The sequence below is a fragment of the Mytilus californianus genome, unplaced genomic scaffold (genome assembly GCF_021869535.1).
Source record: "Mytilus californianus isolate M0D057914Y unplaced genomic scaffold, xbMytCali1.0.p SCAF_15, whole genome shotgun sequence".
NCBI classification, from domain to species: domain Eukaryota; kingdom Metazoa; phylum Mollusca; class Bivalvia; order Mytilida; family Mytilidae; genus Mytilus; species Mytilus californianus.
The window spans coordinates 10,800,981-10,819,945 of record NW_026262637.1 but is presented as its reverse complement, the minus strand read 5'-3'; the positions used below and the strand labels follow the sequence as shown (position 1 = coordinate 10,819,945).

Here is an 18,965-nt window from a genome sequence, read left to right as displayed (position 1 = left end):
ATGCGAGCTTCAGCAAGCTATTACTCCTGTTTCGAGCCATGTACTAATACAGCTGATATCTAAAGACACTAAACAGTTATTGTCTTTACCCTGCAATTATTGTTTTTGCTTTGAAAGACAGAAAAACACACATTTATTGCATTTATTTTCGATTTCAAATGCTTTGAGGCCTGCGTAGTAATATTAAAATCACACGTTCTGCTGAAGACGGGTTCGAATCTCGAATGGTCAACAATAATACATTGCTCAAAGTAAATAGTTATTAACTATAACATAACAACTAATTTCTACAGTAAATATAAACAACAAAACATTGTCCGATTTAAAACAAAAGTGTATGATTTGTCCTACGCTTCAGAATTTTGAACTGAACTTGACATTACAACTGAACATGCTGGAATTGACATTGTTGCATGGTTGATTTTCTGTGTGTACACATTCAAGTTTTGAACTCGATGATTTGGCGCCTAAGAAAATGGAGTTAATCCTGCTGTTCGTGTTTGTCTGTTTGCAGAAAATTGGTTTAAATCATATTGCTTGAAAATAAACAGAACGTTAATTAATCTATAGTTCGCATAAGGTCAATCAATACGTCATTTGAATGCGACTGCAATACACATTCTGAGGTTACGCGTTAACCAGCAATACACAAACGTAGTCCGGCAGTGGGCGGAGCTTTTTAAAAAGCGATATATGTATAGTATACAGATACAGCTTAGCGATATATGTAGGGCTGTATATGTATGATAAGACACCCAATTGCAGGATAAAAATTAATATGCAGTCCGCATGACGTACTGGCCTGGACTGAGAAATTAAAATCAACGACATAGACATCGCTCCTAAGTTCGTAAATATTAGTGAAATCCTACAATCAAATTTCTAAACTTGCATTCTAAAAATCCCACCTCCGGGCTCTGGCTGCAGGATTTTCTCGCGGTGTTGAAGACCCATCAGTGGCCTTGGGCTGTTTTCTGCTCTTTGGTCGGGTCATTGTCTCTTTGACGCATTCCCCGGTTCCTTTCCCAATTTTATTAAAATACAAATCTGTGCTCCCATAAACATGTGTACGAAAAAAGCATGACATCAATTACCTATAAAAAGCAGATATCGTGTTACTCCATCAAAACACATGCATGTACTCTGTTCAACAGTCTCCCCTAAAAAGGCTTAAAAATGCTATCTTCGAGCTAATATCAATGAGCCTCAAGTCGTGACGTCACAAACACCACCGCGTGCGCGGACCTAAATTTATAATAAAAACATTCGAATATAGAAAGTGAAGCTTCCAAGACGAAATGTTACTCAATTTTTCTACAAATTCAAACAAAATGAACACACAACAAATAAATAAAACATGAAGTCTGAGTTTCCGTAGAAAATAGAGATAATTTATGAAAAGGAAGATGCAAATGTTGTTTAGTTTTTTTGCCATGGTATTGTCAGTTTGTTTTCGACTGATGAGTTTGAATATCCCTTTGGTGTCTTTTGCCTATCTTTTATTGGATTTTGACAGACAGATGAATAAATAGCTATTTTAAAAATAAGAAGATGTGGTATAATTGCCAATGAGACAACTCTCCACCAGAGACCAAATGACATAGAAATTAACAACTGTAGGTCACAGTTAGGCCATCAATGAGCAAACCAAAGCTTGTTTGTTTAAATCAAATTGCTTCAAACTTTACACTGTTAACGTTGTTGAGTTTTGAAAAATGTAGACACGCTTTTGATTTTGAAAATTTTATAGTTGGTCATTCCAGATTTATGGAACCGTCACATTAGACGCAATATCTATACGCCTATGGTCATCTTCATGGAAGACGTTTTACTGAGCCGTTTTTATTTTATTCTGTTTAAACGCCGTCTAAATATCCCATTTTATTCTAGGAACAATTTCAATGTGCACAATACAGGCGTATCATGCGCTCTTGGCGCAGTTACTTATTCAAAGTATTAACATTTTGTTCTAGACCTGGGACGATTAGAGATAGCCATATTGTTGAATTCTATGATATATCTTTTGGTTGATGGTGTTGTTCGGTTGCTTTCCCTCTACAATATATTTAATGAAAAGCTTACATGCAGTAGGACTTTAAATTGAGATCTGATAGACGAACGGACGTTTGCCCTCAGCAATGAAGCATCACAGCAACAAACGAAGAAACACATTAAAAACTTGGCTTATTTTCTGACAAGAATCCGATCATATGTCACAAAAACCATGCATTTGACACAACTCTGTTGTTCACCTGAAGTCACAGTGAGGCTTTCTCCTCGGAGAAAAAGCTAGCACCTCATCTTAAGGTGGTACCCAACACCTTGACTAACATTAATTTGGCTCGTTTAATTTTCATAAAATTTTGACAAAATGTTTACTTTGACCCTTTGACAAAAATATAAAAATTTCAAAAAATTTGAACCAACCACTTTATCAGAAAAATTTCTTTGGTTATATAGCAGTTTGACAAACACTAATTTTGATCATTGAGAAGCTTAATATTTCCTTAACAATACAACGTAATTAAAACGTTTAGCTGATTTTTACAGAGTTATCTCCCTGTAGTGTTAGGTACCACCTTAATTCTAAGATGATACCTAGCATCAGTTGGAACGATTATATTGATAAACCGTACATTCGTCCATGCGGTAGTTTCGACAAATTACATCTTTTAACAAGCAAAAATATCTAACAAATGCAGTCATAATTTGCCCAACGATATCATTGTAAAATACAGAAAGAAAACAAACCTTTGAAAAACTAACATGACTAAAACGTGCTGTTTGATCACAAGGTTTTGTGCTATGTTGCAACCACGCATACACAGAAAAGGTGAAGATAAGTCCGTTTTTACATTGCTTCTCCTTCTCAAGCAATACTCAAGTGCAACCTGATACAAGATAAACAATTAATATAACAAAATGTGAAAAATATTTCGCTGAATCGATTAACAGATACAATTAATGTTTTATATACAATTGAGCTCATATGTACAGATTTAATTATCAGATTAAAAATACATGCAAATGAAATACTGACTTTTCTGCCGTGTCTGATAAATTGTAACCCTGGTGTTAAACAGAGTGAAAGTTCTTGTAAATAAAGTTGTTTATTCGTTGAAAACATTAATCAAAGTGTTGAACAAATATTACGAAACAACAATATATATATACCAGTCTCACTTGATTCTATATTTAGAATTTCTCAAATGAACTTAATCAAGAGACATGATTCAATGAAAAAATTAACTGTTCAAAGTTCTATTTTATCAAGTAAAGTAGCCTTACAAATTTTTACGTACGAATTATTGCAGTAGATAAAATAAACCAAATCATTTGAATGAAAGAAACCTTTCAATTTCAAATGTTTTATACTATAACTTGTTGCTATGGAAACTATTAAAAACTTTGAAACTAATATAGTATTTTTCTCACTATGTCACTATCAAATTACATAAAATGTTATACCAAATCTTATCTAATTCCAAATAAATTGGAAGGCGAAAACTTTGCATAACTCCTAAACCAGTATTTACGGTAATGAAAACTATATCCATGTTGCTAAGTAACAACATAAATTGCTGACAAAAATTCTGTGTATGTGTTTTATACGATAAAATTAACAGAATTCAATGTAAATATAAGTTATAAAGTCAATTAAAAAACTTAATACCAAAATTTATGATAAAAGAGATGATTTTTCATTTCCTATTATTAATTATCCATTTTTAGATGGTGACGTTCCCTTGTCACCATCTTATGGTGTTTATATATCTCAACTTGTTCGATTCGCTCGTGTATGTAACAACGTATTTGATTTCAACGAAAGAAATATCTGTATTACTGAAAAATTATTACACCAGGGTTTTCGATATCACAAACTAGTCAAAACATTTACTAAATTTTATCATCGGTACAAGGACATCATTCGTAAATATAAATCAACATGCAGACATCTTATACGTTCAGGTATTTCACATCCAATATTTTATGGTAATATGCTTTACAAAGCACAAAAATCTCGACATTCACCTCAAAAGCTAACCAAACCTTTAAACAGACTTATTCGGGAAGGATATAGTTACGATACCGTTGTCAAGTCATTAAGGATTGCATATTTTGGTATTAATATTGATTCACTCATAGGGTCTTTGCATCGGAAATAAACACATTTATTCTAAAACCAGTTGTTGGCATGATACGGGTTATGTTCTTCTCATAAATTTTAGTGATGGTATAATACTAAACCCCTAACGGGAGGGATTGTACTTGATTTTCATATGATGAAGACATAATCTTTCAATCAGTTTAATTGAGGTTTGGAGCTGGCATGTCAGTAACTGCTAGTAGTCCTTTGTTCATATAGTATCATTGTCATTTTGCTTAGTTTCTTTTGTTACCTATTCTGACATCGGACTCAGACTTTTTTTAAACTGAGTTTTACTGTGCGTATTGCTATGTGTTTCTTTTTTCTACATTGACTAGAGGTATAGGGGGATGATTGAGATCCCACAAAACATGTTTAACCCCGCCGCATTTTTGCGCCTGTCCCAAGTAAGGAGCCTCTGGCCTTTGTTAGTCTTGTATATTTTTGAATTTAAGTTCATTTATATGTTTTGGAGTTTATTGTGACGTCCATTTTCACTGAACTAGCACACAATTTTTTTTAGGGGCCAGCTGAGGACCACCTCAGGGTGCGGGATTTTCTCGCTGCATTGAAGACCCATTGGTGGCCTTCGGCTGTTGTCTGCTCTTTGGTCGGGTTGTTGTCTCTTTGACATATTCCCCATTTCCATTCTCAATTTTAATTGAAAAATGTCCAGACAAATTAGTAAAACCAGCTGAAATCCCTCGGAAAAGTGCCGCTTTCGTACAACTTACAGAAAAATAACGCAGAATATAAGGTTTCATATCTTTGTTATGTAGCTTTCGATATAATTGCAAAATCATTGCTCTTTCAATAAAGATGGCACGGTAGTATTTGTTTTCCAGGAACTATAAAAAAGAAGATTTGGTATGATTGCCAATAAGACAACTCGCCACAAGAGACCAAATGACACAGAAATTAACAGCTATAGGTCACCGTACGGCCGTCAACAATGAGCAAAGCCCATACCACATAGTCAGCTATAAAAAGCCCCGGAATCACAAATGTAAAACAATTCAAACAAGAGAACTAACGGCATAATCAATGTACAAAAAAATGAACGAAAAACAAATATTTAACACAGCAACAAACGACAACCACTGAATTACAGGCTCCTGACTTGGGACAGGCACATACATACAGAATGTGGCGGGGTTAAACATTAGTTTGCTTTATTGTGTTATCTAAATAGGTCAATGTATTTGAACACTATGATTATACAAAAAATGCAGCATCTACTAAACAAAATTTCTTAACATATGAAATAATTTTACCTACAGGTCCAAATGATTTTTTAGGATTTAAAAAAAAACTAATTCACTGCACGTTAAAAGACCTAAAAGCACTAGTGGTCTTGTATGTAGGTATGTATGTCCGTTATTCGGAGCACCACTCGAGAACTGAGAAGGTACAGTGGTACAGTTCAGTTTAATGGCTATACTTTTGGTTGTGCAATATATTTCGCTGCTTTTATTCAGATGCAACTTTATTTCAATTAAGATAGTTTTGCAGTTATTTAATCTCCAAATTAATACTATTTCAAATTTTCAAAACGTACTTGCTTTTCCCGGAGAGTAACATTACTAACAGACAAACATGGGTTATCATATTTTCCAGAAATACTAAACATACTTAGATATACAAACCCACAACATTTCGTATGTCTAGGACTTCGCTCTGTGTATGTTATTATTAAAAGAAAAAGAAACACAAAACAAAACAAACTTTGGTTTGTATAAAATAGTAAAAGCGTTTCCGACATTTTTGGAACTTATTCAGATTAAAGAGCACAAGAGTGTTCTTTTGGTCTTTGGTGGACAGTACTTTATCTCATTGGCACTCAAACCACTGTCTTTATGTTATATATTGTACGTTCCTGCTACTATTCCGATGTTCATGTTTCCTTTACATCGTAAATAGAATATAAGGCTGCTATACTTTAAATTAAATGTTTGTTAAACATTGCTAACCGTCTAATGGTGGACTATTATTTTGTAGATAACAAAATCATTCCTTGATTGACGACATTTTCTCACATTTTCCACAATCACACTAATTGACTGTTATGATGTTTCGGGAACAGAACTTCTTTATAATTTCATCTGCCTAATATTTTTATATAAAGTTATCATACAAATATTAATCTGATCCTCTCTCTTGAAAATCTAGATAATGGTTTTCTATTTTCGACATGTCGAAGATGCGAGTATACAATATTTATACTGATGCTAAATGGAACTGAAATAGAACATATAGAAGTAGTCACATCACAGGTAAATGATAAATATGGCAGCTGCTATATGGGTGGGAAATTCTAAAAGATTTATATAAATATACCAAATTAATCACCTTCCTCAAACAGCGGAGAGATGTTTAATCTATTCTAATTAGTAATAGATTCTGTATTGAATAATATTATGAAAGGTTTCCTTCTCCGTAGTTAATGATTGATTTACAATCTTTAGTAAGTAAGACCGAATGTTAAAGGTATGTAGTTTTAAAGTTGTATCATTGTTTAATTTAATTAAACTGACCGTATGCTGTCTAGGGTTGAACATGTTAATATATCGATTAAATACGAAAAGATACGAAAAACGACAGAGAAGTCACAGTCTAATTTTAGAACTTGAAAATTCAACACACATGCCTTTTAACTACAAGGATATGTATTTTGTGAATAACAGTAAAGGTAAGCTATATTTATCTTAAAAGAACAACTGAAACGTCATGAACATGAAATAAACAGAAAAACAGATGAAATTATTTTACTGAATAAAGAAGTTGAATTTTATACTGCAGCTAAAACACTTTCTGCTCTCTTTATATACCAAAATATAGTAACCCAGTAATATGTCGTGCGACACGTCATTTTCTTCCTTATTTTGGGCTCGTTGAGGGATGGAAAATAAGTTTTATTTTTGTGTTCAAATTTTCGAAAGTCTAGTTTGTGTTCAAAGTGCCATATTGTTGGTATTGTTTTTATTCACTAGTATATTAGATTCAGATCTTTTCTTAATATATTTATATGTTGTATGTTTTACTCTACACAATTATTGAAATCATGTTTTGTCTTGTCGCAATAATTAAATTGTTATGTTTTTTTCTCTCAAGAAAACAGTTTGATTAGTTTATAAATCATAGTATTAGTGTATTGTAGCCATTTCAGCTGCAGCATAACAACAATATATCAGATCAATTACTGAAAAATGTTATCTAGTTTCGTATTTTGGCACGAAATCTCTCCCTTCCTAAGTTTCTATAGGCCTCATATAAGGACATTGACCTAATATTGTATATGTGTAATTTCGGTTTGACTTACCTTAATGTTTACATGTATTGTTTATCAGTCATACTATGATGTGAGTAATCCGCTCTCATGATGCAATTCGACACTAAAAAGTCATACCATCAAATTTGTCAGATTGAACATTAATGACTATTCCACATCAGATTAATGGGGGCCAGTTGGCGAACACCCCCCCCCCCCCCCCCCCCCGGGCCGAAAATTAGGGTCCGAAATGTAATTTGTTACATTCGTTTTTTTTTTCATATTTATCGTATGAAGAACTGCATATTAGGCTTTCAGAGCCGGCTTACAGATGATTGCCTCAAATTTTGTACCATTAAACATGTATCCATGTACAGTAGGATATGCATGTTTGATAGTAGAAAAGGCGCGACAAGTGTTTATGGTCAACGCTTCATTAATTATAACACACATTTTATTATCACTTTCAATAAAGCACAAACAGTGGAACCTAGTCATTGTCTGTGAATGCTATTTCGACCTTTCCTGTGCCACTAAGTTCCCATCGTTTCAACCTTTGAGAACATATCCTGCGTTCACTTAACCGACATTGTCCGTACGATGGACGCGAAGCATGGCAAAAACACGTAATCTGTCATCGGTCATTACAAATCTTTGTTGACCTGCACCATGTCTTTAAACGTCGAAGGGCAGAAAAAGATCTCTCACATGAGCAAGAACCGACCGGCAACCAAAATCTCTTGATGGTCGCACTTGTTTGAGATACTTTTTCGCGGGAGATAAATAGTTGCAGAACAAAATGCTGGTTTACTTGCGATGGTAATCAGGCAGAGAGTTCGTAAGGTCGATTCCTTACGTAGTTGAAATAAAAGTACAGAAGCTGCACGTCAACATTAATTACTATTCGAAGAATGCAATCAGCATTACTTAATTCTTGATATGAAAATGCAAGGATGTTTTAAATAGCTACCCCTGCATGCCTAGCTTTCATCATTTTCTTTTTTTTTATTATTATTTTTTTTGCCAGAAAATCAGACGAGGCAATTGCCTCGTCTGCCTCAACAGTAGTTAAAGCCCTGGTTATAACTTGAGTCCATTCCCTTTTGCTAATTTTGCAAATATAATATGTTTTAACTAAACATTTATAGGAAATTAGAAGTTTTCGTTAACCGGAAACTATAATTGTGTTGTAGTAGTCGCAGTTCTACCGCCGTTCAGTAAGTTAAAATATGGAAGTATTATAGTGACATGTAATTCCATGGTTCTAAAAACAGATCGCTATGAATAAACGTAATTTCCTTGACTTAAGGAGATAGAAAGATTTTATCCTCCCAAAAAGGTAAATCTTTCCCGAGGGCATCTCTAGAGGGGAAAATAACTTTTCGTGGGTGAACAAATTTTCATATCTTCGTATTTAGTAGTACCTGGGTAATTAATGTTTTATTCCACTGCTGCTTTATTAATAAATGATTAGGATGATACAGTAGGGTTATTTTAGTGCATATATATTATTTGAGAGGTTACTTTGATGTAATAAAATAAAATATCCATTTCTCATATGGGTGTGTAGTGAAAAAAGATACGAGCAATAATCGAACGCATAATAATTTTGTACACCCATCATCTTTGGAGATAAAAATATTTTAAAGAATGTTGCTCTGGTCTAAAAGATTAGTGACCCTATCTTAAATACAGCTATGTTTGGTAGTATTCTTAAATGCCAAAATATGAAGTGATAAAACATGTATGTTTACTTCTAGGTATCATTTGATTTGATTTGTGTTGGATTGCTGTCTGATTAAAGTATTCGAAACTTTCTTATTATGCATATGCATTACATTAGATTAAAATTTTGAGGGTTTTATTTATTAGACTTATTATACTAGCACTTTGTCAGGGGTCAAACAGTGGCCTATCATAAATGTTCATTATTGCACTGAAAACGTATACACAATATCCAGCATCAAATTACTACGTTAATGATGATTTCCCTGAAATAGTACTATAAGTTCAAATAACTAATTATACATTTGATATAAATACAATTAGCTTGACGACATTGTTATGCACAATATTAGGCTACAATGTACACAGTCCTATTAGATCTCTAGCAGTATACCAAATGTATACATTTTATGTCAATATTTTACCCGTACTAAACATAAAAAACGATTCATTAAGTGTCCATAAATAAAACCATTTGAATTATATTTGTTTCATATTTTACATTATTTTTCTTGTAAATCCGAGTTTACATCAGATATGAGAAGTAATGTAATGTAGTCAATTTACATTGAACAATGAAAAATCATTTTATCTTTTCTCCTAGTCATGAAATTTTGATGATAAAAAATGTTGTAAAATTAAGCGTTTACAATTTGAATACGATACATACAACTGCGGATACATTTTTAAACTTTCTTTTACACTTTTGCCGTTGTCTTTGACAGGCTACTCGTATGGTAGAATGACAACTGTCATCTAATAATGGTAGATGAAAATCAGTTTAGATCCTGATGGTATATTCTCATAAATTCTGTGGAAAAAATCCACGAAATATTAAAGATTGATTTGATAAAAGCGTTAATTTAGATAACTGCCCTAGGAGACCGTTTTGTAAAAATACTGAAATCTGTAAATCTTATCGTGAAAGGTTAAGGCGGGTACACCTTTCACATTTAGGGGTGCTTTCGTGCTTTAGTTGTCCTTTTTTCTCCTTATAACATACGAACAAAAATTGATCTAGCATCACGCTAAAGATTCGATTATTTTCATATATTTGTAGGTAAAATGTTGATTTTCAAACACTATTAATACAACCTAATAGTAGTATATAGCTCAAGTTCCATACTTTTATAAGGCGACCAGACAATTTGATATTCTTAGTGGTGGTGGCAGGCTTTTTTTTTCGGATTGATCATTTATTTTCTTATTTTTCCCCGCATGTTTGTCTCTCATGACAAACCTTTTTTTTTATATATTTAAACCAAAAACAAGGTATTTTTCAATAACATACAATAACTAGAGAATTATTTCGAAACTCAATGTACTATTCATTTTCCCCCGTATTTTCAATGGAAACAAAGTATTTATGTTCACTTACTTCAAAATAAAGAATTGTTTAAATTATCTATTCACGAAATTCAAAATCAAACAATACTTTACAAAAAAAACCACCCCAATAAATGATGAGTGGTCGGTGTTTTATTGAACATTTTCAAAATTCGCCCTTACAACAATTAAGACAACAGTTGTTAGAAGTATAACGACATATGAATATATTTAGGATAATTAGGTTAAAGAAACCATTTTAATTTTGTCTTTGACACAACGTCCAATAAGGGTACGCAATGATGACATCTGAATGAAATTAACGGCATATGTTTAGAAATTTTGTTGCTATGTAGTTTATTTCGTATATTTGTAAGCTTGTAACGCATTAGTATGTACATAATATCACACTTGTTATTATCTATATAGTTAATATCATCTTTACATTACAGCATTATCAAGACGCCATACAGAAAACAAGTTGTTATTTTGCAATTCGCCGTACAATGCCCTGTAATTCGCCGTACTATAAACAATAGCTGTTCAGGTCCATAGTCTTTAGAAAACATCTTTTTGATAGGGAATGTCAGTTAAAATGAAGTCATATTATCATAATCTAAAGCGGGACATCGGAGGACGATTGACCTCGAAATTATTGTAACCAATTGCACAGTTTTGGAATTTAACACAGAATGTTGTCTTTGTTTGCTAATTGTTGGTATAAAACATTAAAGCGTTCCATAAGTGGTAACTTCATCTAAACGGTAAAAATGATTTAAATTAAAGGAATTCTTACCTTGTTTACTTCTTTTATGCTTTCCTCCGCTTCGTTGGTACCCAACTTCCGCTGGCGATGATACACAGTGAAATTGTGTTTCTTAATTTAATATTACATATTATATGTGTGTTGTTTTAAAGGGAAGGTACAATTTGAATCTAATTTTGTTATGCAAATTGATCGAAAATGAAACAATTGGATGGAACCATTATTGGTTACATTTTCAACATGATAAAAGATAGGTCTTAAAGGAAATGTAAATATTGGGCAGTCTTGATGATAAACGTTTACTGACAACAGAAGAGCACACGCATTGCCGTGCCCTTTTTCAGTAAGTAGATAAATACAAAAACGCTCCATTTGTGAGTACCGTTTTGAGTAAGGATTCTGCTCTAAACTTTATACTTAGCATCTGTGAGTTAAATGTTCAAGTTTAGTAAGTTTACTTGCACAATGTTTCATTATCTTTTTAGGTAATTCTTTAGAATACCAAAACAATGTAAGTATTATTAGAATACAGATACGTAATGGAATTGTCACTTTTAAGACTAGTAAGAAAGAAGCGGAAGATATCTAGCCGAGGTGACATTCAAAACTCAAAAATCGACGGTAACCTGACAATGTCATGGCAAAAAAAAAAAGAAACGAAAGACTACATAGAATGCTAAGACTTGTATTATTGAGAACGCCATTGGCCCTTTGTTTTCGTTGGGAAAGTTAGAAATCATGCAATTTTAATTTTGCTATTAAATCCTGACATTGTGGCATGTGACGATATTTTTGTGCATAGAAAATAAGTCAACACAAATTAACGTTCGCTTGTAACATTTTCTTGTAAAAAAAAGTTTTGGTAAAGGTTGTGTTTTTTTCCTATGTTTGTTCTCTTATTGTTTTGCATATTTTATTCCTTGCTTCACCACTCCACCTGGAGCAGAATATTCATGAAAATGGCCTACCCATCATAAAATTCTATACATACCAGTGTGTCTTAAAATCATTCTTAAAGCTACCTTATATTATGTCGATAATGAACGTTATGAACGAAAGGAGACTGTCTGGAATGAATGAGGATAAAAAGAAAGTCTATACCTAGGATTACACTTAGACTTACGATTACGATGACGAAAAACAAGGGGTCTTCTCAAAATTAAAAAAAAAGCAACAATAGAGATACCAAGTAAAACCAAATGATTGTTTTTGTTATGTAAATAAAACGTTTCGACGACACACTAATGCAGCGCAAATGGTCACAACAGATTTGAATTGCTGTATTGGATATGTCACCAAAAAAATCCCCATAACTTTGTATTTTTTTTTATTCTCCAATGGCGTGTTCAAACTTGACCTTATAGTGTGTAATAAGTCTATCTGTGATTTTTTAGACTTCATCTTCATATCCTGGGGTTTTCGAACAATCTATTGTCTTGTATAATGTTTATAATCTTTTTGTTATGTTCCAAACTTGTGTCTTACTTTATTTTAGTATAGCAAAATCAACAAAAATTCGTTCAGAGGGTACTCTACAAACGGTGCACTTGAAAATCAGGGAATATGCGATAAGCAAGTAACACAATATAATTATCAATGCTTTTGAAATATCAATGTCCTTCGTTTTCACGATACATTTCGTATCCGAAACTGCTCCCTAACCGTCTTAGATAGTTTACGATTTTTTTTAACAATTTCTTCTCGCCTGACAAACATTTGCACCTTTTATCCCTTTTAATCAACGAAATAATTTTGCGGATAAACTTTGTGTGACCGTCAAAAATGCACTCTAGAGTACAATTGTACCAGTTTCGGATCAATAGTTACTGCTCATGCTTCGATCAGACCAGACCCATCCATAATTATGGGAGAGAAATAATTATAGACACCGTCAAAAAAAATCGTCTATACTCAAATGATTCCCAAGATCTCTATACAAATTGCACAAAAACAAACAATTCAGAACCCGGTAGTCTTTTTTATCTGCGTCGCTGAAGGCAAAAGCACGTCTAGTAATCATCCGTTCGAAAGACCGTGCATAAAGATTTCCTGGTCTCTATAGAAAGGAATGATTTATATTTAGTCTACAGTTTAATAATTAATGAGTTACAGCGTGTCAGCGTGTCAGCGTGTATGCTATTTGTACATCTGCTGTACAGTCACTTCCTGTTACCGATAGTTTGAAAGTCTCATTGTGTCTCATGTAAAACTTATAAAATGATGTTTATCCATACATGAACACGATGTACAATAATTAATGTGTACATATTACTTCATATATTTCTTTAAATCCCTGTTATTCAACTATAGAAAAACATCATAGGAGTTAGAATTTGTTTTGGAACGACGGTTCATATTTACGCTTTGAGACCCAAGATTTAAATGCTACCTGAAAGTGTAATTGTAATCCTAATCGTAGGTGTATGACAGTTTCCGCAAATGTCCAATGACCAGTATAATAGGCTTACTGAGAACAAAATCACATTTAAGTATCTAATAGTTTTGAAAATAAATGAACATGGAGATAATTTCGGACAGCAGTCAAAAACTATGTCCTTCTACTGGTCATTAATGGATATCTCAGAAATTATATACAGGGCTAACACCATAATATTATATTAGCCCTGTATAACCACGTGTTATCCGATGGAGAATGTCTGTCATAAAGCTGTCACATGTTTAGACGTGTATAATAAAATTAAAATTTGATGTGGCGGCTTGGTCATTAACATTATCACCATTTACAACAGACAAAATAGGTGATCTGAAAGGTACACCATCTACTTGCCACTATACATCATTTACTGTGTTACAACCCTGAAAAGGGGACGAGGAAAGGCATCACATCGACCAACGAAAGCTATATTTTTATGTAGCCTAGGTGGTCGAGTGGTCTAGGTTGCTGGACACGGTGCAGGCAGTGTTGCCACTATGTCACAAAAGCAAGGGTTCGAATCCCGCTGAGGGAAGAACAAACATTTTCTAACGCATATTTGAAGATCTAACATTGTTGGGCTAAATTTGAGACGAGTTATATATATATATATTATAGTGTTAACCTTGTATAACCACGTGTTATGCGATGGAGAATGTCTGTCATAAAGTTGTCACATGTTTAGACGTGTATGTACATATATATATATATATTACTAAGCCGCCGATATTAGAAAGTAGGACATCATGATTTTGAAACAAGTAAAAGCAGATTTATTTATTCGATTTTGATGTCAGTAGCTGCAAGAATTGTGTAAAACGTTCTTATTTTGTTTTCCAAATGCCTTTTTTTTATTGTTGATTATACATGTACTCGTTTTAAAGAGTAAAATGCATTTTTCGAACTGATTTTTACAGCACATATTACATGTAACTTTATAGACTCGGGCAAATTATGATTCATAAAATCCCTAAATTATATAAGGAAGATACTCTGAAACTGAACCAATACAGTGTCGCTATTTTGGAATTGTGTCTTTTTCGGATGTTTGTATCAACCTGTTTTTAAATAATGTAAAGAAATAATCCAAAGATTTTGAAATAAATATTTCAAAGTCAAAACAATGAAATTTTTGATTAATATCAATCACAAAGTAGGAAACACAACCTCGTCAAAAAGAGAAAAAAACACGTCTGTTAATGAGGAAGAAAACAAGGTACATGTTGTTAGCTTTTTTAAGTAGCAAGTATTGTATGTCAGAGGGAGGTTTGAATAAACTCTTATTTAATGCATAAAATATTCAGTTTCGTATTCATAAGATATCAAAATTTGAAATATTAATAAAATCCTTGATTTTGTTAAAATTAATTAGTTTAATTCAAAAGATCTTGAAGGGAGTGACTAGGTAGAAAACAAAAGTGGACTTTTTAACGTAGTAACAAAGATGGTTACCACTTGAGGAAAAAAACCGCAAGAAATCTTTATACATACATTAGGGGCCAGCTGAGGACCACCTCCGGGTGCGGGATTTTCTCGCTGCGTTGAAGACCCATTGGTGGCCTTCGGCTGTTGTCTGCTCTTTGGTCGAGTTGTTGTCTTTTTGACATATTCCTTATTTCCATTCTCAATTTAATGAATATCTTTTCCCCCTAGAAATCTACGAGGAATGGGGAACTCTGACAAACTCTATGATTTTCAGCCTTCATATTATCAACTTTGAGAAATTAGTTAATAACCTACCTTTTGGTAATCAAACAGGTTATGTCCGTAATGGGGTTGAACCGTCATATTATACATGTATCAAAACGACTAATTAGATTCTTGATGAAAAACAACGATAATGAGACAAAATCCGATGGCCAACACGAACACATTTTGTTGATGTGTCCCATTGCCAAAACATCCTTAAAACATAACTTATACCAGATTATTATACTACCGATGTAGACAGGTACCTTCAACAGAACATCAATTTGAGATGTATGTTTAACAGGAGATGCTCACCCTCTCAGCGCATCTTGTTGTTATAATCATCAGTATACTGCCTTTGTTTGATTCTTAATTCAATGAATAGTCCATGGTATATTTAAATTTATTTTTTAAATTTAATTTGCAGGAAAAATTTAATTTTCATACGGTTCAACTATATTTAAACAACCTGAACAGTGTAAATCAAGAAAAACAGACATTGGAACTTCAAAAGATAAACAAATATGTGAAGAATACATTGATTGTGTCTGTTTACTACAGTCAGAAAATGAAGGAACTAATATTGAAGGAAGAAGCGGTCAGTACATACCGAAACTTTAAGAAGTTGTTAAACAATAATTTACAAGATAAACAAAATCAATTCCATGCACAATATCTGCATGTATTAAATTGTTTTGGAAAATACAACGCATGAATCGAAAAACATCAAACGTAGAAGAAAAATAAACCAAAATTAATACCAAAAAGGACACCAAAAATGAACCAAGGAACAAACGTGTTCTTGGAGAACACCCTTAGAAAATGAAGGAATTATACATTTTTTTTATTATAAACTGAAAAAGTTATCAAGCATCAATTATTAAAAAACATCATTCCTGTACCTAACCTATAAAACCTTTTTGCATATTATAATACAAAGGCATATAGGACATTTTAAGAACAAAAGTAAAAAAAGCGGGATTTCTTTAATAAGAAATTAATAATAATATGACACAAACTATAGGAAAGATTGTTGTTCGCATTGTAAAAGTTCAAAACAAAATAAATGAATTGTCCTCGAAATATCGACTGCGACTGCACCAGTGGCTATATTCGCTATCTGCAGAGTGGACGACACATGCAGTTCAATCAAAAAGGGATTTACTTATCATAGTGCCTAAGAATATATGCTACAAGCGTTTGCTTTATTTTTACTTACTATCGGACAAATGTATCTGATACATTTTTTCATCGATTGTCATCAGCAGTAAGCAATAAGCAATTGACAGTATCAACATAATCAATGTCTTCATTAAGACTAAATGAAAAGTTATATCTGTCTGAATGCGAATTTTAATTTTTTTTCTGTGATTTATTGTATTGCTGGTAGAGATTAGTTTTGGTACCAAGTAACACATTTTAAAGCAAGTTAGTTCCATTTTCATATTTGCTTTTGTAGATTAGCAACATTAATTCAAATGATGAAAACACTGCGTCACATAACCATAGTCCTATGTCCAGGAGAAGTAAGATAAAAACCAATAGAACAAAGCAACAAAGTAATCAAAACACGTGGAAAACATTGTTTCGTGTCTCTGTTTATGGTATTTGTCGAGAAGACTTTGTGAGATCAAGTATAGAGGGACATTTTTCATCGAAAAGACAGTATGGCGAAAGACCAGGAGTACAGTGGCCATCAATGCATCCTCTACTACCGTATAAAAACAGACATCTCGACGATGATGACATTTCAAATTAGATCAATATTTTGTTATTCTCATTTATGGAGGTTAGAATTATTTGTGCGATATATAAAATTACTCTCCGTAAAAAGTTTAATCCTGTCAATGTTGAATGAGAAAATAGCGTAGTTTGAGTCCAAGTTGATAGATTTGCATTGATTTGTGTCAAAAATAGATGAGGCTGACTTGACTTTAACTGAATTTGAATTATGCACTGATGGGAACTCAACCAAAATTTAACAGCTACATACAATTGTTAAACAATATTATGTGTCTGTCTTGAATTTATAGCTACCAAGCTTTTGCACTTACATTTGATAAATATTTCATACATTTTTTCTTACCAAAAAAAACGTTTAGTTTAAAAATCCATTATTAATTACACCGTCAGTCAAATATAGATTAAGGTTTTGGCCTCGAGCATCAATGAAGACATATTAGTTGTCGAAATGCGCATCTGGTGCAGTAAAATTGGTAGCGTTTATATTATTAAGGAAAATACTCACTTGCCTATTTGTATATCTAACAAATGTTTTATACTTATCATGCTTATTGCTTCCTTGTCATTTGATTGTGCTCGTTCCTGATAAACTGATTCCAGCATATTTGTTGTACTCATCGTCATGGTTTTCATTATTTATATTATATTTTGTCATGCACATCTATTCATGTTATTTAGTAGAATTTTTCAAGTATGAATAAAAGTAGACATGGAGTGAACACCAATGAGACAACACTTCTTAGACACTAGTACACCAACATAATCTAATATCAACATTATAAAACAAGATGTGGTTTGATTGCCGTTAGGAAAACTATCTACAAGAGTCCAATGACATGGATTAAAGCTTAAGGCCTTCGACAATGAAAAAAAACCCATATCGTATAGTACAAATGCATTTTTCAACAGAAAAACAATGTCTGTCTAACTCCAAAATAACCCTGTGTGTCATCATTAATTATCTCAATTTGCCTATAACTGTTTCTTATACACGTTTCCGTTATATCGCCATCTTCCATTGTGATAAAATGTGATGCGTACAGGTCTTACATATTTAATAACTTCTGAACAAAATAAAAGACGGTTTAATAAGACCACGTATAAGTCCCTTAAAAATCGACGTACTATTAAACATTGCGTCAAATGTGTTCAAATATGACAATTCAACATGTTTATCTCAATATAGCTGGCATTCCTACATCATTATCAAGATTATATTATCCTTTATCATTAAAGCATCACTAGAGAGACATTGATTGGTGAAATGCGCATCTGGTGCAGACAAATTGGTACCGTTTATATTATTAATACCTTTGGATGATGCCTCTGTTGGTGGACTGATAGTCCCCGAGGGTATCGCCAGCCCAGTAGCCGGTATTTCGGTACTGGCATAAAAATACGGATTTTGTGTTATTAAAATTTGCTGTTACAAAATTTTGGAAATTATTTTAAATACTGGAATATATCTCCCTCATGCAAAGCTCTGATTCCTTGCCCGGCTTTGGCTATTCTTTTTGTCCTTTTTGGTTCATAGCTCTTCATCTTTTTAATAAGCTTTGGATTTTCAAATATTTTGGACACGAGCATCACTGAAGAGACATTGATTGTCGAAATGCGCATCTGGTGCAGAAAAATTGGTACCGTTTATGTTATAACAATAATTAATGAAGAGATATTACATTATAGACAGTAAAAAGCAATCGAGCGTTATTTGTAACTTCACACAAGATACAAGATCTTAGGTTTTAATAGAACAGTTGAATAATCTCTTCAATAGGCGAATGGACAGCACCAGCAAGTCTTGGTAGACTCGTTATGGAAAATATGCTTGGAGGAAGATATGTTTCACCAATGACCACATGTACGT

General features: G+C 32.9%; 1 protein-coding gene across 5 annotated transcripts in view; it reads left to right on the top strand.

Moving 5' to 3' along the window:
- Positions 1-17,762, top strand: part of LOC127725380 (uncharacterized) — a 122,660-nt gene extending 104,898 nt beyond the window's left edge. For 2 of the 5 annotated variants that reach the window (XM_052232316.1, XM_052232315.1), the window contains 3 exons: positions 11,718-11,743; positions 15,783-15,953; positions 16,815-17,762. In XM_052232316.1, coding sequence (XP_052088276.1) covers positions 11,718-11,743; positions 15,783-15,953; positions 16,815-17,114 — 497 coding nt within the window. In that variant the 3' untranslated portion in view covers positions 17,115-17,762. Of the gene's footprint in view, positions 1-6,318; positions 6,421-6,609; positions 6,635-6,697; positions 6,837-11,717; positions 11,744-15,782; positions 15,954-16,814 lie in introns of those variants that run through there. The other 3 variants (XR_007992975.1, XR_007992976.1, XR_007992974.1) reach the window with 3 other exon arrangements.
- The last annotated feature ends 1,203 nt before the right edge of the window (positions 17,763-18,965 follow it).